Genomic DNA, 24,274 nt, shown 5'->3' with positions numbered 1-24,274 from the left:
ATCCTTTTGAGGTGTTCATAGTATTATAGCATCAGGAAAGAGCAATGTGAACATCAGAAAAGTTCCTGGGACATGACACTATATCTAGCAGGAAGGAAGAATATGGGGGGTTCACAGGATGCTAAATTTTGTACCCAAAATTTTGAAGCTTTTATCTTCTTGTGTGGAGCCATGGAAAGCAACACACACAAGCACACAGCCCAGATAGGCAGGATTTCTAACACACACACACACACACACACACACACCATTTTTGATTGAAGGGCACAATATGTTTATCCTACTGATAATACTAGAATTAAATTGTAGCTGTCATCCATCTCTCTTGGCACAATCACAACATTTTGTTTATTTTCTTTTCAGAAAAGTTGCTCAGCTCAGTCAAAAGTTTCCAAAGGCAGATTTCCCTACAGTTCTCAAGCTTTCTGCAGATATTGTACATGCCTACACAGAATGCTGCAAGGGCGATACTCTGGAGTGCTTGCTTGATAGGGTAAGTTTTGTCAATTTCAATGTAATTGACTTCAACTCAGCAATACATTCTTGCTCAGAAAAGCCAGTTGTTCGGCATTTGCTGAATTTAGAACAGAGCTGGGTCAGGCAGACATAAGGCTTGTAGGACCTATTCTTTTCTGTGCTTATGTGTGCTCATTTATGCATATCCTCCTCCTCATCATCATCATCATATTTATTTTTATTGTGCCTTTTTCCCTGGCTGGGACTCCCAGCAGCTTACAGATAAAATAGTAACAGAAAAGAACATGTAGTGGTGGGGGGGGGGGGAATCAATAATTAAAAACAACAATTAAACATTCATAAAGTTAAAACTGAACATATATCAGTCGGTGCTCCAAAGCCTGTGGGAATAGAAAAGTAGTCTTTGTCTTTATAAACTCTGCTGTGAAAGAATCGGCTGTAAGAAAATGAACTGCATTTGCTGACCAGAAACAACGACAAGTTTCATTCCTGTGCCCATTGCGCCTTGGTCCCAGTCAGGCCAATGTAAAAGTGATAAATTTATTTCAGTTGAAATAAGTTTATTCCAGTTATGGTTTTGTGACTTGCATTAATATCCAGGATAATAATTGTTATATTGCATAATATGGTAATAGTGATACGACAACAGATACTAACTTTCCCAGCTACTCTGGGTCTGCCAGATCACTGCCATAAATACTGACCAGATCCTTTCTTACAGGCTGACGTGTCAAAGTACATCTGTTCACATCAAGCCACTCTATCTTCTAAAGTGCACGACTGCTGTGAAAAGAGCCTGCTGGAACAAGGAGATTGCATAGCCCATTCGGAAAATGATGACAAGCCTGCAGATCTGTCTCCCACTGTCAGAGAATTCATTGATAACAAAGAAGTGTGCCAACACTATGCTGACAACCATACTCTTCATCAGGCAAAGTATGCCATAGAAAGCCCACACAATCTTTCATTCAACCCTCCAGGGAGTTTTGAGTTTCAGCTAAACATGCAAACAGGGTGTTGAAGTGTGACTGGGGGGGGGGGGGGAGAGAGTCAGTTGGATATAAGGATTTGAGCAAATAAATTTCCCCAAACAAGGACTGGAACAAAGTTGCAGGGAGAAAAGAGCGAGAAGGCATGAGAGAGTAGAGAAGGAGCAGGCTGGGGCAGGGAAGAGGAAAGCTAAGTTGTTACAGAAGCAAGTACAGAAATTCTTCCTCCACTCTGTCCACTCAAATGGCTTACTCCACAGGGAGAGCGGTGCACAGACTAGGACTTCTTTATGATCACAGTAGTTTTCTGGGAGGGAGGAGAGCTCAGATAGTGTTTGCTGTTGTTGTTGTTGACAGTAGTAGTAGTTTTTGTAGTTGTTCTTGATATCATTATGACTTATCTTTCCAAGGCTAATGTGGCAAAATTCAATAGGGGAGAGGGGCAGAGAGCGCCCAACAGTGACATCCGTCTTTTCCCCATATAATATTCCTGGAAGCAACACAATGTGATCACTCTGCCAAATCTCCTCTGTTGTGTAAAAAAACCTCTGTCCTTGATTTGGATCAGGAGTGCCTGAAACATTCTCTCCCCCTCTCTCTCACACACACCTGAATATTAATTGGGAGTTTCATATCTAATGTACATGAAAGCTGGAAGTATTGCTGAGATATACGGTATTTGAAGTTATTTGAACACTAAGCCAAAACTGGGAACCTCAGACCAGGGACCAAATGTGACTTGCAAAGCTTCCATACTGCACCAGATTGGCTAGGGCAATCTGGCTGGGAATAACAACAAACAAACAAACAAACAAACAAACAAACTATACAGGCCACACCTCTTACTAGCCTCATCTTCCTTCGAGGACTTTTGCCTGGACGGAACATGTCCTTTAACTCAAATAATGCTGTACAAATGTACAATTCAAATGTATTGATGCAATTACTTTTGACTCTAGCCCTATACACCCCTGGCAGTGCCTCTTCTCCCACCCACCCACCAAAGGTTGCTGAGAAGGGAAAGTAGCCCTCGGGCTGAAAAGTGTTCCCTTTCAGCGTTTATTTCTGTTGGTGTTAACATTGTCATCCTCATCTTCATACTCTGTTAATGGGATATTTCCTGTGTTTCAGGTTTGTGCATCAATATGGAAGGAGACACCCTGAGTTATCCCCAGAGTTGCTTGTGAGACTTGGCAAAGGCTACGGTGATTTGTTGGAGAAGTGCTGTGCTCTTGAGAATGTTGTGGAGTGCCTTGGCCATGGGGTGGGTTATGATTCATCTCCATACAAAGGATATTTGCTTGTTTCCTGATACGCAGAAGACAGGTTGTGAACATTTTGTAGGACAGGTAGAACTAGCTCTTACAAAGCAGGGATCTCTCCTAGGACTACCTTGGATGCAAAGAATTGGACCTGGGAACTTTAGGATGGCAAAGCAACCCTTTGGTGTCAGGCATTGCCTATGTTCAGATCACGGAAAGAAAATTTCCTAAGGTGCATGTTTTTAAGCAAAATGATATAATTCACTCCACTCAGAGTAATGCATAGAACTAAATGTAATCACCCTGTGGATTTCACATTTCTCTGAATTGTTGGTCCTGTACCAAAAATGTACAAAAGGGATGTTTGGAAATGTGAGTGTTAAGATAAAATTTGCACTTAAAGACATATTTTGCCATAAATATGACTTTCCTTTGTTGCCTCATAATAGGCTATTGCCATCCTTTAGCTCCCTCAAATGGATTCTTCTGTGTTGCCTCTTACACTGTAGGAAATGATGCTGTGAAATTTCATGTTTAGCCATTTTTATGTTTTAAAAAATGCCTTTGTCAATCCTCATCTATGTTTACCTTCAATAAAGCTCTTGTCTTCTTTTGCATAAAAGGCATGTTACAGAGCCTGTTCAAACTTCCTCTCAAAGCTGCATCTTTTCTTATAGTTCTGCTCTTAAAAATATACATATATCAGAAATTCTCCTTTCTTTCAGGAAGCAGAGCTCAAAAAACACATTTCTGACACCCTAGAAGTGGTGAAGAAAAACTGTGAACTGCATGTGACAGCAGGAGACTACCTCTTCCAAAATGAGTATGTTTTTTATTGTCATAAGATTTCCAGCTTGTGAAAGGGGGCAAGATGCTCAACAATTCATGTGAGCTCAGGATGCAAAAAACCTTTCTGAGACAAAACAACTTCAATGATTGCCCCCGCATCTGTTGGAGATTAAAAATTCTATCTGTTGCGCATCTCTCAGGAATTCACTGTCAGCTAAGTAATATGATGTCCTACTAGCTGTGTAACAAAAATCAGGATAAAAACTATCTGTGTGTTTGCTTAGGTAGAAACAGAAGGCTTTGTGGGGATGGGAAGAGCTCATGAAATGAAACTCCTTTTCCCCATAGTCCCACCATAGTCCTTAAAAGAAGCCTTGCTTGTCTTCTCAAACCTGAGAAAGGCAATGAAATTTCCTCATTACTGCAAGGGGGGGGGGTTAAGCCGGGACTTGCAGGAACTCAGTTCCAGCACCTCTCAGGTGGGCGCCATTGCCATTCTAAGAAAACGAAGGAGGCATTCACAGTGAGTTCCAGCACCTCCTTTTCTAGAAAAATAGCACTGTTGCAAGCCCACCTCAGATGAGCATGGCATCCCAAATGTCCTCTGACTAAGATCTCTTTGCAGATTGCTCGTCCTCTACACCAAGAAAGCACCCCAGCTGACATTTGACCAACTGTATGAATACACCAAGGGACTCACGAAAGCTGCTGCCAAATGCTGCCACGAAGATGAAGCCCACAAGCTGCCATGTGCTGAGAAATATGTGAGCGTTTTCTTCTCCATATTTGCCTCTCTGTCTGTCCTTGCCCCTTTCCTTCCCACCCACCACCTCAGAATTCCATTAAGTGCCCAAACTGTTTGGGGATTTAAATGTAATGGCAAGCTGTTGGAATCGGGCTGAGAAGTACAGAACAGCCATGGTCAGCCCAAGATATTGCAACGTCTCTGGTGAAGTACGAAATGACACCCCTCTTATTCCATTTATGATGCCAGTCACAATGGCATCAGGCTGTTGCTGGTAACAGGATAGCATCGTACACTGCATCTAAGGGCACAGGTTTGGTCAGAGGCCATAGAAGCAGAGATGTGCCCATTGCCTGCCCCTCATCACTTGTTTCCTAGGGATGGGCCATCTAGAAGAGCAACAAATGCTGGAGTATCATGCTCCAAACCATGAGACCCTCTACCCCCCATAACATCCCTTCCTTTTTGCATGTTGCAAAAATCTAATCTGCATGTGACATAATAATAATAGTAATAATTTTATTACTTATACTCCGCCCATCTGGCTGGGTTTCCCCAGCCATTCTGGGTGGCTTACAGAACATATAAAAGCATAGTACAATGTCAAACATTTCAGGCTGGGTGTGGACTTCATGTCAATGGTGGCTATGGCCCAAGGCGACACCTTTCACAAACTTGCAAGATACACGCACAGAGCATTCACATGTGTACAGTACAAAATTAGACACATTCGCCATGCACTGCATTGCAATGAGAATGCATATCTGATTATTAAGCTAATGACTGGGAGGGGCAATTTCTATCCCTATCATGACAATGGACTTTTTGGAGAGGTTGAATGCCTAGCTCAGCTTTAGAATACAGATGAAAATAACTGCCCTACAGGGACTCTTCACACATCCCCCTCCACAGTGCTAGTATTATCACTGCCCCTCCCCAAATGATATATACTTCAATTTGCTTGCATTTTTTTCTAAACTAAAATGCAGTCTTTCTTCAAAGAGGTGTTGTTCAGCCTTTTGACCCCTTTGGTTACTGTTTTCTGAAACTCTTCCAGGTCTCCTTTGTGCTTGGAGAGATATGTCGGGAGCATGAAATACATCACATCAACAAACAAGTGTGCAAATGCTGTGGTGACTCCTTAACTTTCCGTCGGGAATGTTTCAGTGGTTTAGGACCGGATCCAGAATATGAGCCTACACCATTTGCTCCCGACCTGTTCACCTTCCATCCAGATTTATGCACAGCTGATCCAGAAGTTCTGAAGCGCAAGAAGCAAAAGTAAGAAACCAGAAGCATGCAGCCCAATATTTGGCTGGTTATTTCAAATCAGTTAGTGTTTATGGACTTTAGCCTTCTTCACCACTTTAACTTCTGACCAAATGCACCTTGCTGCCTACACTCTGCCACCCTCTTTGGCTTCTCAGAAAGTTCTCCCATTTGAACCCCCATTCCTTTATTTATCCTATTGTCTTCCCAGCCCCCCTCCCTCAATATTTCCTGGGGTTTTGCCTTTCCTGCCCCTCTCTTCCCTAGGACCTTTTACCTTCCATTTCAGAGGGGAAGCATTGTCTCCTGCCTTGTAACATCATTTCCAACCCTATAATATCCCTAAAGGTAAAGGTACTCCTGACCGTTAGGTCCAGTCGCGGACAACTCTGGGGTTGCGCGCTCATCTCACTCTATAGGCCGAGGGAGCCAGTGGTTGTCCGCAGACAGCTTCTGGGTTATGTGGCCAGCATGACTAAGCTGCTTCTGGTGAAACCAGAGCAGTGCATGGAACACCGTTTACCTTCCCACCAGAGCAGTACCTATTTATCTACTTGCACTTTGATGTGCTTTTGAACTGCAAGGTGGGCAGGAGCTGGGACCGAGCAACGGGAGCTCACCCCATTGCAGGGATTCGAACCACCAACCTTCTGATTGGCAAGCCCTAGGCTCTGTGGTTTAGACCACAGCATCACCCACGTCCCACATAATATCCCTAGTGGTGACCTAAAGTGATTATAATGACCCAATTATGAAGTGATGCTTTGAAGAAAGGACATGCTTGGCCTGCTTTTACTCTCTCATCACTTTTCATGAGGCTAATGATTCCATCCTCCAACTTACTTTTGTTGTCGTTGCAGGCAGCTTGTCGACTTGATAAAGCACAAGCCCACAATCACTGATGAGCAACTAGCGGGCGTGATTGTAGATTTCCAAGGCATGATGACACAGTGCTGCGAAGTTGCTGACCATAAGACATGTTTTGAAACAGAGGTATTTTTTAAAATGAAGACAAGTATCCATAGCATTTTTTTTTTCATTCACTGGCAGTGTGACAAGGCTATGGGCATGTGGTGGAATATGAATGTGTGGCCCTGAACTCCTAGTCAGTGATGTGTGGCAAACAGGCATTTCTGCAGCTCTCTGAGAAGACACACCTCAGATGTCTTCATTAATGGGATGCAACTAGTGGGATTGCAACTAGTAACACCATGAGCAGAAGGCATGGGAGACTAGATGAGAGATAATAAATGTGACTTAAATTTTCGCTGAGGATACTCAGTGCTATTTTTCCAGAAAAAGAGGTGCCAGAACTCACCTTGAACACCTCCCTTGTTCTTTTATAATGGCAATGGTGCCCACCTGAGAGGTGCCAGAACTGAGTTCCAGTGAGTTCCAGTTAGAGAAAGCCCTGAGTATACTAATTCGGAATCAAGATAATCCTGAGGACTACTGTGAGCAGATGTCCTTAGGACTGCACTGAATACAAGGCAGAGAAAGAATCAAGTGCAGAAGTATCAAGTCCAGAATACTCAAATGGGGAATGGGGGAATACATTCTAGCTCAGATGCTTCAGATGCTTTTGTGTATGGAAAGCATTTGATGGTATACTGTTGTGTTCAAGACACACACACACTCACCACCACCACCACCAACCATTGGCTACAAAATGGTAGGTTACTATTGAACTGGGTTGCTACAGAGAAGATTGAGAGCTACCATAGCAGTAGACAACAGGGCTGTTCATAGACACCTCTGACCTATCCTGTGGTCCCAATCTACAATCCCTAGATTGGGCCAACCACCCTCTGCTGCTCTGTGAACCACTTATCCCACCCTGGATCTGTTCCCATAGTAAGGAAGGGGCAGGAGAATCTAGGAGATGTTGCATCTCCTTCTTTCCCCCTCCAATTGGATTTAATCCTGTGGGGTACTGCACCTTGTTGAGTGACTTCCCTGCACACAAGGAGGCTGCTTGAGAAGGTACAGCAAAAGATTTGTTGCTGCTTCAAGTGTGGTCTCCCTGCATGAAAGGGAAGCCACTTGTGAAGGAGTAGCAACCCATACTGCTCAGCTGGTAAGTGGGAGGATCCGACCTTGTGGGGTGCTGCTTTGAGGGACAGGAAAAAGGAAGAGTCTGGCAGGAAGAAGGAGAGGTAGAATAGGACTGGCATCTACCCACTCCTACCTTTTCCCACAAAGAGATAACTGCCTATTAGGTCACTCCTTTTCATACTTTCTCCTTCTTCCTGCCCGGTACTACACCTTCTGACAGCCCCAGTTTGCTTTGGACAGTCCAAATTGCAGCCATTTGGGGCCTGGCTAAACCAAGGCCCAGTTTTTCCTGAATCACTTCAATACAGTTCAGTTTGTCCAAATCTAGTAGACAAAAAACTAACAATGAGTTTCCAGGAAACCAGGAACTGGGTCTCAAGGTTAAGGTGTGAGCAAGAGAACAAAAAAAATATGTTTCTTTGTTTGAATGTGGTACTCTGGACATACGGAATTGTAATTGCTGCTTTTGCTGAACAATTAAAGTGAGACTGTGGGTGATGAGACAGAGTTCTAAGTTCCTTGCTTGTGAAGAATTGACTCTCCATATAATTTATGAGAGGCTGTTAAACTAGCATGATTAACTATTCATCCAGTGAAAGAACTATGAGGAATACTTTCCTTAACAATGTCTGAGGGAATTGTGTGTTTTTCTTCCAGGGTCCCAAACTGATTGAAAGGACCCGAACTGCTTTTGGAGAAAGCTAAACATCTCAGGTGAGCAGATGTGGAAGAGAGGCTTGTGTCAAGGTGTCTCCGTGATTTAGTACTGATGAAAAGACCTAACTGGTACCTGCTATGCAGTTATGCACGGGGCACCATGATTGCATTGAAAGTTAGTGGACTGTTCTGTGTCCTTCCAGAATCATTTAGTTCTCTGTTGCTTTAGCTACATGCCTGATACATATCCATAGCCAAACATGACATTATGGCTGTTCATGTTACATTATATGAGCACACAATCTGCATACAATATCTGCGTTCACAAATAACTGGGGCAAACCCTAGTATAGTTATTCACTTGTATCATTCAACAGGTATATAGACTGTGCACCTGTATAGACAATAACTGAGCTACACAAAGAAGTGTATGCTCTTTCACACAAACGTATGAACATTTGTACATGTGTAGACACAACTGGTACATGTATTCAGTGTAATGCATAATTATGCTATGACAGAAGGCTGTATATCTGAATCATTTAGTAAGCATGCCTTCCAGATTCATATAATACACTTCCCTTGGAGATACAGAGAAATGCAGATGTTGAGATATTAAAAGATTTTATTATTTCAAAGTTCTGAAAGGAATCAAAGTTTGTAGGGTCTATTGCGTCCATCACACATTTGCTTCACTATGAACAAGATTGTCAGGATTTTGGATTACTTCAAAAGCTTTCCAAACTTGTTGGATGAGGGGTGTCAGTGGAAGAAAAGACAGGTGATTTTATTTCATAGGAGCCAAATTTCCTCTTTTAATAGTCTCTATGGACATAACAAACACTCTTGTTGTAAGCATGATTCTGAAAAGCAGTTACCTCGATGGCATTTTTTCACATTATTCAGTGGCAAGCCCAAGTCTGTCAGTGGCAATATAGAGCATTCAGGTGAAATGCATGGTAGCAAACACACATTGTTCCTACATGCAGTTAACTGTTTACATTATCAAGTGCACAATCTGAATTCAAGTAACCCCCTGTCCCAGCACCCACATTTTCAACTTGATATTCAGACTTGGAATGGTACAAGGTCCCCCCAAACTCACATCTGAGTCTTGCTGGAATTAATTTTCCCTCATTATGAGTGGAACGTTCTTAAGTGGGACGAATCAACTCAGTCTTACAGGAAGATCTTTATGTAACTAGTAATGGGACTGTATGAATTGAGTGAGGTAGCTTTTATTTTCTAAAATGTTCTGCAGGTTAGCCTTGGGACTTGTTCTCGCTTACTGCAGCAAATCATTTATTGGTTCTTATTTTCTTCTAGCTCAGCAATGGAAGAATCCTGGAGATAAAGTCCAAATATGCTCAAGCGCCCTCGAATGCTTGCTTCCTTGTTAAATGTCACCCTTCTAATTCAAAGGAAATGAGGATGTGTTTCTTCCATAATCTTCATCTCTCATGACAGTCGCACTGTCGAGAATGAATAAAGTCTTTAAACAAATAAACATCCCCTTTACAGTCCAGTGATTCATTTAATCAGAGCTAAAACAAATGTGCTGTGATTTTGTGCATGGATACTCTGTTAGTGTGGGGGAGTGGGGTGGGTGTAGGACCTTTGGGGGCACTCTGTAACTATTGCTGCCAGAAGACATTTTTCAGGTGTGTGTGTAGAGCAATTCAGCAGGCCACATTACCTGCTTCTCACCTTCACCCACCAATTCTAGAGCTCCCAACAACATGGATGTGCCAGCTCCTTTACGATTATCTTGTCCCAGATTCCTTAAGCATGTTTGCAGCCTGACTCCCATCTGAGATGTTCACCATGTGTGGATGAATGGAAAAAGATTTAGGTGTTCTTGCCCTTCCTAGCCAAGTAAGGCACACCTCTGATAGTTAAGTCTTTATTGACAAGAAAAGTGTGTACAGTAGCTTCCACAGTGCTCCGGATACACACTCATACACATTTCTAGCCTCAAGGCAGATGTCCACAGGTCCAGGCCCTGTGGAATAGTTGCAGCAACAGGGAGACTCCATCCTCCACTGCCAGCCTACATACCCTGTCCTGATGGGTTACGTGCCTGCAACCTGAGATTTCTCTCGCATGGAAGTCGCTGCTTCAAGACCTTCCTGGTACTAGGAGACAGCAGAATGGGGGAAGGTGGGGAGTCTACTGACCCATCTGTTGGCTCAACAGCCTCTTCTTCTGCTACATCTAGCACACTTTCCTCCATCTCAGGCTGCCCCGACTCTCCGTCCTCTCCTGGCTCCTGCCTTGCAGGTGGTGTCAAACCCCACAAATCACCTCTCCTGGGTATCTGGCCTGGTCCCTGCCTCCACCCCACACTCTTTGAAGTGCTACCAGCACCTGACAGTAGGTCAGTTCTACTCATTGCCTCATGTCAGGCTATAGATTGAAAGGGCAGGACTAGATTGTATGGAATAAGATTTGTAACACAAAAAAACCCCTCCCTCCATGGAAACAGCTAGCACTTGAGGATGAAGGCTCTGCAAAACCATTTTTTCCTGGTCTGAACATTTTCTAAACATATAGTAATTTTATATGTGTGGAAGCATTCAAGAAAACCATCTTCTCCCTTTAGTAAGGGAAAGGAAAACAGCCCAGAATCTCTGCTTTCTGACTCAGTTTTCTTATTTTCTCCATCTTGGTCCTAGCAAGAGAATATTCTGCAAAATGACTCCTTTTCTTGGCTGGGTAGGGACAGGCTGTGAGGATTTTATAGCTCTATCCAAGGGCCATGCAACACCTCCCTGCCCCTCATATGAGTAAAATAAACTTCTGCGACCATGAGCCCAGCATATCCATGAAAGTTTCCCATGCAGTTGAGAACAGCCTGCTATCCACAAGCCTAGGAATCCTGGCAGGAAGTCGTGCCGGTCTCCCCAGGCTTGCGGAGAGCTGCGCGAAGCCCGGGACTGCAGGCAGCTCTGCGCAACCCTTGGGAGACCTGCGTGAAGTCGCGCCGGTCTCCCAAGGGTTGCGCAGAGCTTCCTGAAGCCTGGAGAGCGAGAGGGGTTGGTGCACACCGACCCCTCTCGCTCTCCAGGCTTCAGCAAAAGCCTGCATTCACCCCATAGGACGCACACACATTTCCCCTTCATTTTTGGAGGGGGAAAAGTGCGCCCTATAGGGCGAAAAATACGGTATTTGTCTGAAATCTGGAAGGTTTCTTACCAAGCAGCGCCTCTCTCATGTAGGCTATTTTCTAACCGTTTTCAAAAAAATACTATCCTTCTGAAATTTGGCAGAAATAGTGGCTTCAGGGTCACCTTGCTCAGAATAAGATCCACTTCTGCCTAAAAATAAATAGACACTTCATTAAAAGCAAGCAAGCAAGCAAACTAACACTAAATCCAACACAAAAACTAACACAAAGCTGCCCATCACAAAAGATCCTGACTTATTTTCTTGTAATTCGGGATATATATATTTTTCTGGAGGGGCTAGTATGCCTGCAAATTTCAACCACTTCTGTCAACAGGGAGAGAGAAGTCAATGGTGACTCCAAGACTGTATTACTCCAATGTATACTATGCGAGGTTTTCCTTGTGTCTGGTACAAAAACTACAGTTAGGACAGTATGCTGCAGCATCATTGTTAACAACAGTGAGATTATGTGGGCACATTGCACCTTTGCTCAAATAAGTGTACCAGCTGCCAAGTTTAAGGAGTTACTGTTAACATATAAAGCCCTAAATAGATTGGGGTCATTTTATCTGAAGACTTGCTTGGCCCCACACATTCATACTCTATAGCTCCAACCTGTGGCAATTTGTAGTTGTACCAGTGCCATGTAAACTTTGTTCTTAATCAGAGAGGAAATATTCAGGGTAGCACCAATATTTATAACTCCTTGCCTTTGAACATCAAATAGAATGTCTCGTTGGACTGTTTAAAATGTTTCCTAAAACATTATTTCTGTTGAAAAGTTAACCTACACGTGGAATAATTTTATTACGTCTACTAGTTTTTAATTTTTGTGTGTTATCTGGGGGGGTTTTCCAGGAGGGAATACAATATTCTATATCAAACACTTAGAGATTTTACATTTTTAACAGACTATATATTTTGTTAACTGAAGAAACAAAAATTATTTATTAAACAAACAATGGTTTATTGGTGACCTAAGTCAACCTACTTGATCACATTGGGGAACATGCGTCAAAACATTCTCCTCCTCCTCCTCCTCCTCCTCCTCCTCTCTAAAATGGTTGTGCCATCTCTTTGCAGGTACTACATAGCCACACAATGTTCAACCAGTCATCTAGAGTGGTGGAATTCCTTCTGCATGGATTCTCTGATACTCAGGAACTGAAGACATTTCATTTCATTACATTATTGATCCTTTATCTGATTGCTGTCACTGAAAACCTCATCAACATCACAGTCATAATTTTCAGTCCTCAGCTTCACAAACCCATGTACTTCTTTCTAGCCAATCTGGCATTCCAAGACCTTCTGTGATGAACAGAAAATCATGTGTCAAAATGGCAATCAGTGCATGGATTACTGGGCTTATCTATTCTGGCAGTACATTCACAATTGAGTTCTGTTCTAATGACATCAGTCAGTTTTTCTGTGAAATTCCATAGTTATTCAAAATTGCTTGCTCTGACTCATATCTCATCGTATTTTGGATTATTTGTGTTGGTGACTCTCTGGCCTTTATCTACCTTGCTGTAATAGTTTATTCATACGTTAAAATCTTCAGTGCAGTTCTAAAAATTCCTTCTGCCCAGGGAAAAGAAAAAGCCTTCTCAACTTGCTTGCCACATCTTATTGTAATATCTTTATATTTTGTTAGCGGTTCATTTGTTTATCTGAAGCAAAGCTCTGTGTCACTATCATCAAGTGACACAGAGCTTTTGGATCTTGTTGCTTCTATGTTCTATTGCATGTTTCCACCAGTTATGAACCCATTAATCTATAGCAGTAAAAATAAGGAATTGAAAACAGCATTATGGAAGTTGAATGCAAATCTCTTCTACCAATTCTTCCCCAATTTCTAATGGCCAAAACATGGATTACCTTTATATTTCCATCAAAAAAACTAAAAATAATTTCTAAACATTTATTATAAATAAATCACTATTTGCATGCCAAATGTAATCCTTTGAAGAACACACTTTCTAACTAACAACAATTTCTATATTTGTTTTCCTGTGCTCTATATTAAAGAGTGGAAACATTTTTGTCAATTTGCTTATTTTGTACTTACTTTCTCACACTGTTTTCTGTTTGTTCTGCTGCATTGTGTCAGATCCATGGTAAGTCAGAACTATATTTTTCAGCTTGATTATATGCATGCCTTTGCAGATGTGGGTCCATATTGGCCTAATAAAGCAGATTTTCACCAGCAAGATCTGTGCATCTTTGAGTGGGTGTAGTTGTCTTTAGACTCATGTGAGTTGAAAGAGATAGACCCATGAAAAGTGGTTTTTCTGGATTCACAAAGTTGCAAAGATTCTGGCAAAGGAGCTACAAACTACCCACCAAGTCCAATTTTTGCTGTAGAATTGGTAAACCATACCAGAAAAGGGAATATCTTTTTTAACCAGGAAAGGCAAGAAGGAATCTCCTTTTTTAAACTGAGGACACATTCCATCAAATTCTATACTTGATCATCGCCTGCACCTCTTACTAAATCCACTCATTGCTGTCGACTTTGTTATCAATCTTTGCTATCCTTCCTTTATGAATTGTGAAATACGTGGCTAAATAAAGTGTTCAACCAGGAAAGATTGATATATTGTGTTAATGAAAAGGCTACTTCTTCAGCTTCACCTATCCCTATATAAACTAGCCAAGGAATTTGAAAGTCTGAGGGACCCTACAGGGAGGCCAAAAGCATATGCTAGTCTCCCCATCGCCACCCCATGGACAGCAGGAAGAAGATCCATGTTAGAAAATGCATTTCTCAGATACTTAGAACCAGCATTTAAAGGCTTGCACAATTTCAAGCTGCCGCTCATTGGGAAAGGAGGGACAGGTAAGAGTCCAAAGGGTGGGTAGAGGAGGCAGAGGCACAGGAGAACTATCCAGGGGGAGGGACCAGTGATTTGTGGGTGTCTGTGCCACTTGTGAGGCAGGGAGAAGAGGAAGAGGCTAGGCAGGCAGAGACAGGAAAACACAGAGGTGGAAGACACTGACTTGGGCTGTTTGAATCTCCTCAGCTCCTCTCCCTGCCTCCAAGGATAAGGAGGGGTTTAAAACAAGAGGAGCAGGTGGAAATGTACACAGGGGGAGTTTCCGGTTACTTCCACATACCACATTAGAAGAGGGGGTTTAAATGTGCTGGAGGAGGCAGGGTGTGCAGATGCTCCAACTGCTTGTCTCAGCAGTTGGAGGTGTACCTCGGAGCAGAGGTGTGAAGAAGCAGATGCCCAGCTAGCTATTTAGCAGGAGTGCCACATGTGATTCTCACACCTTAGGAGCTGAATGTAATCAAGTGGTGAAAGACAGAGAGAGAAACTGAAATTGGTGGATTTGTTCATTTCTATGTAAACAGGAAGTTGGATTATATTATATTTGCTCAGTGCTGCAGGGAATCATTGCTGACTTTAGCTGAATATAAAAGAAATTTCTGTAGTAAATTCCTGCCCATGGCCAGGAAGGGCCTCCTCAACAAGGAAGAAAGAAAGCATATCAATCTAAAGCAGTGTCTGTTGAGACACATTCAGATGTTGTCTAAAATAACAATACAGGGTTCACTGTTTCTTCATTACGTGATTAGCCCAAAGCGCTTTCATTTTCCCCTCTAATGTAATCAAGACCCTTCAATGCAACATTGCAATAATAATTTGATGGAAAGTGAGAGCCAGAAAAAAGAAAGTTCTAATGAAATTCTGTCCCGCCCATTTAACTGGGTTGCCCCAGCCACTCTGGGTGACTTCCAACATAATATAAAACACAGTGAAACATCAGTGTGGGATGGGAGCAAAATAAAAATAGTAGGATTTCTGTCATCAGAAGACAGCTGGTCTGAAAATCTCTAGCTCCACTAGACATTTCTTTTCTGACTTTCATAGATTAATGAATAAGATTCCAGTCTGGATTTTCAGCCCCTGTTCTGAAAGGGCAAATATTTACTCTTCAACAGCCTTGAGAACAAATGTCACACACGATACCATTGAACTTAAGCTCTTTAAATTGACCAGGCCCACTCACATCAATTCAATTCACCTTTGGACAGAATATTGATGGGGGGGGAAGTTGACCTAAGAGTTATCGGGTAACAAACAAAGTTTGCATTACCTCCTGGAAGTCTGATAATTATTAGCAGGAGTATTTCTGAGATTCTAATTGGGAATGTGACAGTAACCCAACATGCATGCACAAAAGTATAAAAAGCTCATCTACCCATTTGCTGCTTTCCACATCCCAGCCCCTCAATAATTTGAAACTATGAAGTGGGTCACATTAATTTCTTGTCTTTTTTTGATAAGCTCGGCTGAGTCTAAACAGCTGCCCAGAAGGTACCGGGATGTAGGTATGTTGTGGGGATTTGTGATATGTTTGTTTTTTAAACTTATTAATTTTGTGCTTATGTATAATATATGCATAGTTTTATATCTATCTATCTTTCTAGCTAGCTAGCTATTTGGAATGGTCAGATTATTGCTGGCTTCATTATACTATTTTAAACAAAGACTAGGGGCTCAGTCCATTGTGAGGTTTTCCTGTGCAAAACTCATTTTTTATTATTATTATTATTATTATTATTATTATTATTATTATATCCTTTTGATTTTAACATTTATCAGTTTAAAAGTATCATTGATTCTTTATAAAGTGCACAATAAATATGGTGTTTAATAATACATAATAAAGTCATTAAGGCTAAAAGGCCTTTAAGGGTGTCTCCACCTGGTACCTTTATAATCCTTTTTAGCTCCCTGTCTGTAAAGCAGCAGAGAGTTCCCAGTCAGTTCCTCTCCAAACTAAGAGTTAGTAACTTTGGACATGGCAAAGAGGAAGCATTCTGGGGGCACGTTGGAATATTTGCAATCTTTTGTGGATATGTTGGCTGTTATCATATGAATTGATATCCATATGTATAGGACTGTTACGTAAGAAACACTTCTGTATATATAATAAGGATATGCAGCAGCCTCATGATTAAGTTGTATATGGATATTTCACTCCAGGAAGTCATCCACCTTCTTCTGAAATTTGCCTCTGGAGTCAGATCTGATCTGCTTTCTGAAAACTGAAGCACATTTTTCTCCATTCACTATTATGGGGATTCAAAACAAATATAAAATACCTTCTCCCTCTGACCACCCTCTTCCATGCCATAGTGTGGTATTGACCTTGTACAGCGGAACCTCGGTTTTCAAACGTAATCTGTTCCAGAAGACCATTTGACTTACGAAATGTTTGAAAACCAAGGATCAATGGGCAGTCGGCAAAATCCATTGAAAAAAATTGAGAAACGCACCTCAAAAGCCGTTTGACTTCCGAGGTACGTTTGGAAACTGAAACAATTACTTCTGGGTTTTCAGCATTTGGCTTCTGAATCGTTTGGCTTCCGAGATGCTCGAAAACTGAGGTACCACTGTATGGTAAACTGCCAATGGTGTGAGATGTCTCAATTGAAAATTTGATTTTTGTATTCTTTACAGGACACCATGACACCTTCAGCCATTTCATTAAAATAGCAGAGGGTCAGTTTCTAGGCATGTAAGTCTTTTCAGATGGTTTTCCTTGATATGACCTCCAGTCTTCACATGCAAAAACAAAAAGGAGTAATAAATACAAAGGCTATTAAAGGATTAATACAGGCATCCCCCCCCCCCACTTACATGGGTGTCACATTCCCGGACTTGACACGTATATGTGGAATTGTGTAAAATCAGGAGGGTGTTGTTGGGGGAGACGGTGGCGTAGCATGGGCGGTTGTAGGGGCTGTGGTCCTGGGCACAGTCACAGCGGACTCCCTCCATGCCCCTCCCCTCCACCCCCACCCCCTGCATGCCCACCCAGATGGCACTAGCATACGGTTCGTCGCTGATTAAAAGTACATTCTCAACAATGGTCTGTTCATGTTTGTTTTAATTCCCATTTGTTTTTAACTTGTTTTTATCTTTTTTTACTTTATTGTTTGGTTTTGTGTATGTGTGTGTGTGTGTGTGTGTGTGTGTATACATATATATTTCAATTACAGTCCAATCATTGCCTCATTATAACAATACCAAATTATTTTACAATTACTAATACCAATCATTCAAATACTGAATTATATAATTTAGGTGGCCCCCCACATGCTAGATTTGATGGTTTGATTATTTCTTTATTTCTGTGTTCCAAAATCTTATTAATTTCAATTACATTCCGGTTGAAATAATAATCCCTTATACAAGAACTGCAGTATTAATAACTTCTATTCGTGTTGACACATTAAATGAACTACAAGTGAGGCACTCAAATTATATTCTTGTTCTTCCTGTGTGTGGCAATTATTTTGTCCGTGGTGTTTCTTCCTGACCTTGTAAAACGATATGTCTATCTTTTCCTGGATATTGCTGTTCTCCATCATGCCTTGGGCAGAGCTAATATCCCATTGTTGTTTCAGAAATTTCTCCATTGCTCCATCCTGTGCTTTGTTGTTTTGCAACTTTAACAACAGCTGCAAAAATCACTCTGGCCCAATAAATAACCTGTTTTCACCATTTTCACCCTCTCAGCCTGGGAAGAAGAGTAGTCTGTCAAACTGCAGATGACTCAGTAATGAACCTTGGCAAGCTCGCAGATTTCTTTCATCCTTTCGTTCAACTGAAGATAAATAAGCATTTATACTTCCAATTAAATTAAATTCCAGGTCCTTTTAGCATTGTTCAGTTCACACCACAGATAATAAAGGATGGTGAAGACTCAGCTCTAAGTTTCCATCGTAACCCTTCTGCAAAATAGAGCTTCCCTCCCTTTTTCCTTTTTTTACACACACACAGTTCTCTTTAATGTTATAGTCCATATCTATAATCCAGTTTCATCCCTCCTCACTTGCACATATATAAATTGAACTAATATTCAAGAGAGGGTTGCCGAATCATAAATGTAGAGAAACAACTTTATTTCAAGAAATTGTAGGCTCCCCTCCCCCCACACCGTCTTTTGCACTGAATGAAGTCTTCTCTCAAGTTCAAACCTCAATGACTTTGCAGCTGGTTCTGTTCCAAATTTTATGATCTCATCTCTTCCAGCACGTTCCTGTACTTTAGTTCAAATTAAGCCTCTGCTTCTTAATGGTGGAGTAGGATAGTTATCAGCAGGCAAAGTGCTTTTGCACTCAGCGCCTCCCTGCCTCCCACATTCCATGCCGGAGCGAGAGCCAAGTATTGAGATGAACTGCGAGTGAAGCCAATTCCCCCCTGTCCCTGAGGGGAACTGGGGAGATTATCCTCAATCATCCTTGTTTTTCCTTCACCAACAATCTCCTAATTTCATGCGAGCTGCCTCCATTAAGGCAGCCTGGAACTGGAGGCTGGTTTTATATTTTTATATTGTAAACTGCTGTGATATATATTTTTATGATACAGCGGTAAATAAATATTCCTATCTATAAATAAATAAATAAATAAATGTGTTTTCCCAGCATCATCGGCTTGTTGTCTCAGAATCTGCAGAGAGCTTCATACGATGAGGTGGCTAAACTGAATGACAATCTTGTACAGCTCGCCAAGAAATGTTCTAGTGATGATCAAGCAACCCCAGATTGTGAAAAGCCTTTGGTAAGCCTTGGGACCTAAATTTGAAGGTTATGATTTGAAATATTGGTAAATTGCATAGTCTGGAGCCCTGGACCATCATGGATGCTCTTCTGATTGATTATGAAATTAAATGACCAAACCGGGAACTTTAGACAGAAAACATTCCACTTATAAAGAAACTAGTTTATGTAGAGATGCATGCAACAGTCATAAATAGGGGACATACCTGGTTTAAAAGCACAGAGCTAGGCATATTGGATCAGACAAAAGTCTGCCTAGTATGCCCGGTTGTCATAAGGTGCTTGTTCTTAACAATGTGCACTTGGCAAGGCATATTGGTAGCAAATGTGCACATTGATGGTAATATGGCCCACTGCTGAGCTAAGCTCTCTCCTGACAACCTGCCACACTTAATTACAAAATTTTTGATGCAGGGCAGTGCCTTGGACTACTGCAATGCACTCTACGTGGGGCTACCTTTGAAGGTGACTCGGAAACTACAACTAATCCAGAATGCGGCAGCTAGACTGGTGACTGGGGGCGGCCGCCGAGACCATATAACACCGGTCTTGAAAGACCTACATTGGCTCCCAGTACGTTTCCGAGCACAATTCAAAGTGTTGGTGCTGACCTTTAAAGCCCTAAACGGCCTCGGTCCAGTATACCTGAAGGAGCGTCTCCACCCCCATCGTTATGCCCGGACGCTGAGGTCCAGCGCCGAGGGCCTTCTGGCGGTTCCCTCATTGCGAGAAGCAGAGCTACAGGGAACCAGGCAGAGGGCCTTCTCGGTAGTGCCCCCCCCCATGGAACGCCCTTCCAGCAGATGTCAAAGCGATAAACAACTACCTGACATTCAGAAGACATCTTAAAGCAGCCCTGTTCAGGGAAGTTTTTAACGTGTGATATTTTACTGTATTTTTGGTTTCTATGGAAGCCGCCCAGAGTGGCTGGGGAGGCCCAGCCAGATGGGCGGGGTATAAATAATAAATTATTATTATTATTATTATTATTATTATTATTATTATTATGTAGCTGTAGCTGTGGAGAAATAGTAATTAATTCCCCATTGGTTCTCTCTCCTGCCTGGGATAAAGAGGACTCACCTTTAATGACAACTTGATTTGCAGGACACACCACAGTGTGGATGCAGGTCCCTAACTGAACAAATCAACAAATGTACACTCTTTTACCCAGAGGTGTTCACACATGTGTAACATGCGTATCTGTGTAGAGAAATAGTTGAGCTAGTACAGTTTATCACATGTAATTTTCAATGACTGCCTTTTCTAACTATGAACATAGTAGTTGAGTTACACACTCTTTCCCACACTTATACATGTGCAGAGGAACTTGTACCCGGGTTCAATGTAATATGTGAACAAACATGTGAAACAAGTTGTATTAGGTACTATGCATGAAATGTTGTATTATGGTGGTTTATAAACTAAACTTGACTTTTCCATAAAACTATCTGGAAATTGTCCTTCTTTAAATCTCTTATAAAATGTAAACTTGATCATATAAACAGCTGCCTAGATGCACTTAACAATGGCTTACAATTTAAGACAACTATACAGATGTCCCCTAAAACATGTTATATTTGATATAACTGCAACAAGTAAACAGGCGAGTGTATGTCTAATAAATGAAAACATTTTGCATCTCTCCTTCAGCGTACTGTTTTTCTGGATGAAATTTGTCATGAAGAAGGTCTTGCAGAGAAATATGTATTTACTGAGTGTTGTGGCAAAGTTGATCCGGAACGAAATGACTGCTTTCTAACTCATAAAAATGAAACTTCTGGATTCATTCCTCCTTTTGTAATGCCAGATGGAGAGAACGTATGCAAAGTATACCAAGATACAAGAGCTGAATTTCTGGCCAAGTAAGTCAATTGAGTTGATGTAGTCATTTTGCTGAACTGGTTCTCCTTTGGGGGAAGAATGAAAATAATGTGTAACATATGACTTTCTCCTACAAATCAGACGCTTGCAAATACTCTCACCTATTTCATGCAAGATGTTAAAAATTAGGTTGGAGCTGCAATAAAATACTTCAGGGTTCAATCCAGCCCCCCATGTCCTCTACCAGGATTTGTTGATCCACTCATTTCTTCCCCCACCTCCAACACCCAACATTATGTTACTGCTGAGCATACTCAGTCCTCATTGGGCTGTTTTCTGTGTTTGAGTAGGAAGGCATTGCTTGCATGGTTTTTTTGGGGAGGTGGAGGGTGGGGACGGAGTTCCTTCTTTTTGGACCTGTGTAAGCCATGGGGTCCTACCAATCATGTTGGTGCCTCTCTCTTCCTTCTCACTGGCCCCATTTTGAGACCATAGCTATCTGGACACAGTGTTTGGGTTTGCAATTAGAGGAAATGACATGTAATGCTACCTATATATACTGTATGCTGTCAAATTTCTTACCTTGAGGCCAATGGTTAAGTGGCCTAACTGAGTGCCTGAGTATCCTATGTGGCAACTGGAATCTTTTTGCCTTGTCATTCTTTTCAGTAACATAGGTTTAATAATTGTCCTCCCTCTCCTTAACAACAGCTTTAATTATAAAAGATCTTGGCACCTCAACTTTTTTTCCTTTTCTTAGAGTAATTGCAGTACAGATTAATGAAAGTTTCCTTTTTGACCCAGTTACTACTATGAGCTTTCCAGAAGACATCCTTTTGCAAATGTTGCCGTACTCTATAAGACAGTTAAAGAGTTTGAAAAGGTACTGCAAACTTGCTGTCTGGAAACTGACAAGGATGCCTGCTTCAGAGAAAAGGTATTTCCTTTTAGCCCACATAACACCTCAATATTTTATTTAAAGACACTTACCTAATGTATTTCATACCCTCTAACATTTCTCCGATGAAAATAGAGACATCCTATTCAATACTACTACTACTAATAATAATAATGACACTTTTATTTTTTATACCCTGCTTATCTGACTGGGGTGCCCCAGTTACTCTGGGCGGCTTCCAACACATATAAAAACAGAATAAAACTATACAGTGCGGCTTTCAGATGTTTTCTAAAGGTTGTATCGTTACTTATCTCATTGGCTCAGGGGTCGTATAACTCCATGCCCTCCAACATCTCTGATGAAAATAGGGATGTCCTATCAAACCCTCAAACATTTCTTCGATGAAAATAGGGATGTGGAACATTCTGGGATCAGATCAGAAATCAGAATGGCTTCTGTAAATCCAGGACTGTCCCTGGAAAATAGGGACACTTGGTGGGTCTGGTATTTCTGCTAGATTGATAGGGAGCTGTTTTACATCTTCTCAGAGCAGTGGTCCAGGGTGGGAACCTTCAGTCCCTGAAGGTGACTGTGACCCTCCAAGCTTCTCCGTCTTGCCCTCAGGATTCTCCCCATGGTACAAACACTCCCCAACCACCACCACCCTACTGGCCCTGTTTCACACTGGCTGAAATGTGTCCTTGAATTCTGATAATGCCTCTTGCTTGCCAAGATGGAGAATACGAAGCACACACGCACGCGCACACACACACACAGAGAGAAAGTAGCATACTGTACACAGGAAAAACTCACATTCATTGTTCCACCCACATTGGCCTCTAGACCCACCCACAATTGGCATACAGGGACCCAATAGTTGCCCAGAAGGGAAGGTGGCCCTTGCCTAAAAACATTTACCCACTACTGATCAAACCAAATACTACCTACTTTGACAGTTACTTTTCCAGGTTTCAATTAGGAGTCTTTCCCTTCCTCTGTTCTATTTATCTAGAAATGGCAAACAATGAGCCTGGAAATACAGTATAAGGCAGGTGCTTTCTCACTGAAGTGCAATTCCTCCCACAATTCTTTCCGAGACTTTACTGGATATGTTTATCAGAGCAGAAGTCAGAATTCTGAAAGCTTGGATTCATCAGGAGATATAGATCAAGGAGAATGAATTCAGTTCAATTAGCTGTAAACCAGCTGTAGATTTGGTTGCCCGGTATTGGTTAGGCCACTATGAGAAACCCTTTGTTTTGCTTTTTCTCCAAGTTGCTCCTTGCAATGAATTAATTTTCATTGCTTTGTATATGTTGTTTTCTCTGACAGTTGCCGGCTGTGAGAGAGCAAAAGAATTATGCCATCGGATTGCAGAAACACACCTGCTCCATCCTGAAAGAGTTTGGGAAAAGATCCCTGAGGTTTCAGTGAGTCTGGGTGCTTTCTCTTTTGGGGGGATGGTGGTGTGACATTAGCTACAGTGGTGCCCCGCAAGACGAATGCCTCGCAAGACAAAAAACTCGCTAAACGAAAGGGTTTTGCATTTTTTGAGCTGCTTCGCAAGACGAATTTCCCTATGGGCTTGCTTCGCAAGACAAAAACGTCTTGCAAGTTTGTTTCCTTTTTCTTAAAACCGTTACAGTAATACAGGGTGCATTGCTTGAAGAGGTGCAGTTGCGACTTGACTTCGAGGAGCAACTCATAGCACGCGGTGTGGTAGCCTTTTTTGAGGTTTTTGAAGACTTTGGTGATTTTTGAAGCTTTTCCAAAACTTCTTTTGCAGCCATTTGGTAAGTTAAACTTTTAAAACTTTTTTGGGGGGTTTTGGATTTTGGGTTGGGGTGTTTGGAATTCAAGGATTTGGTGTTGAGGAGGGGTTTGCAAGAACGTGGAAGCTTGTGCGGTTTTTTTCCTGCATTTTTATGATTTTCTGTGACCATTGGGCCACTCTGCTGTTTTTTTAAAAAAAAATTCTGGGTTTGAATTTCTGCGTGGTGGGTGGCTGGGGGAACAGTTGAGGAGGGGTTTGCAAGAACGTGGAAGCTTGTGTGGTTTTTTTCCTGCATTTTTATGATTTTCTGTGACCATTGGGCCACTCTGCTGTTTTTTTAAAAAAATTCTGGATTTGAATTTCTGTGTGGTGGGTGGCTGGGGGAACAGTTGAGGAGGGGTTTGCAAGAATCTGGAAGCTTGTGTGGTTTTTTTCTGAATTTTTATTATTTTTATTGTTCCTTCAATTTTTGAATTTATTGTTCCTTCAGTTTTTGAAATGCTCTTTACAGTATGTGTGACTTTAAAGAGCACTTAATAAACTCTTGTTGTACCAAATTTGGCTTTGTTTGGACTTTTTTTGACCATAGGAACGCATTAATTGAATTTCAATGCATTCCTATGGGATTTCGTGCTTCGGAAGACGAAAAATTCGCTAGACGAAAAAACTCGCGGAACGAATTAATTTCGTCTTGCGAGGCACCACTGTACATGGATAATCAAGTATTCTTGAGAATTACAGGAACCTTTGAGCACAAATGAAACTTTTTCAGGTATCAGAAA

At 41.7% G+C, this 24,274-nt stretch overlaps 2 protein-coding genes across 2 annotated transcripts in view; both read left to right on the top strand.

The window, feature by feature from the left end:
• Positions 1 to 24,274, top strand: part of LOC308461817 (olfactory receptor 5AP2-like) — a gene marked incomplete at its 3' end in the record, with an annotated part of 253,933 nt that overhangs the window by 72,389 nt on the left and 157,270 nt on the right. The gene's annotated exons all lie outside the window — the stretch shown is intronic.
• The window catches only part of LOC308461823 (uncharacterized protein), a 43,313-nt gene that overhangs the window by 6,831 nt on the left and 12,208 nt on the right, over positions 1 to 24,274 (top strand). The window contains exons 7-20 of the mRNA XM_080978988.1: positions 364 to 493; positions 1,199 to 1,413; positions 2,598 to 2,730; positions 3,454 to 3,551; positions 4,143 to 4,281; positions 5,320 to 5,543; positions 6,392 to 6,524; positions 8,244 to 8,286; positions 15,667 to 15,753; positions 16,889 to 16,946; positions 18,859 to 18,994; positions 20,647 to 20,858; positions 21,622 to 21,754; positions 23,051 to 23,148. Of these exons, the coding sequence (XP_080835114.1) occupies positions 364 to 493; positions 1,199 to 1,413; positions 2,598 to 2,730; positions 3,454 to 3,551; positions 4,143 to 4,281; positions 5,320 to 5,543; positions 6,392 to 6,524; positions 8,244 to 8,286; positions 15,667 to 15,753; positions 16,889 to 16,946; positions 18,859 to 18,994; positions 20,647 to 20,858; positions 21,622 to 21,754; positions 23,051 to 23,148 (1,839 nt within the window). The remainder of the gene's footprint in view (positions 1 to 363; positions 494 to 1,198; positions 1,414 to 2,597; positions 2,731 to 3,453; positions 3,552 to 4,142; positions 4,282 to 5,319; positions 5,544 to 6,391; positions 6,525 to 8,243; positions 8,287 to 15,666; positions 15,754 to 16,888; positions 16,947 to 18,858; positions 18,995 to 20,646; positions 20,859 to 21,621; positions 21,755 to 23,050; positions 23,149 to 24,274) is intronic.

Source organism: Podarcis pityusensis, assembly GCF_964106645.2.
Source record: "Podarcis pityusensis genome assembly, chromosome: 13".
In the NCBI taxonomy this organism is placed as follows: domain Eukaryota; kingdom Metazoa; phylum Chordata; class Lepidosauria; order Squamata; family Lacertidae; genus Podarcis; species Podarcis pityusensis.
This window is presented reverse-complemented; position numbering and strand designations above follow the sequence as displayed.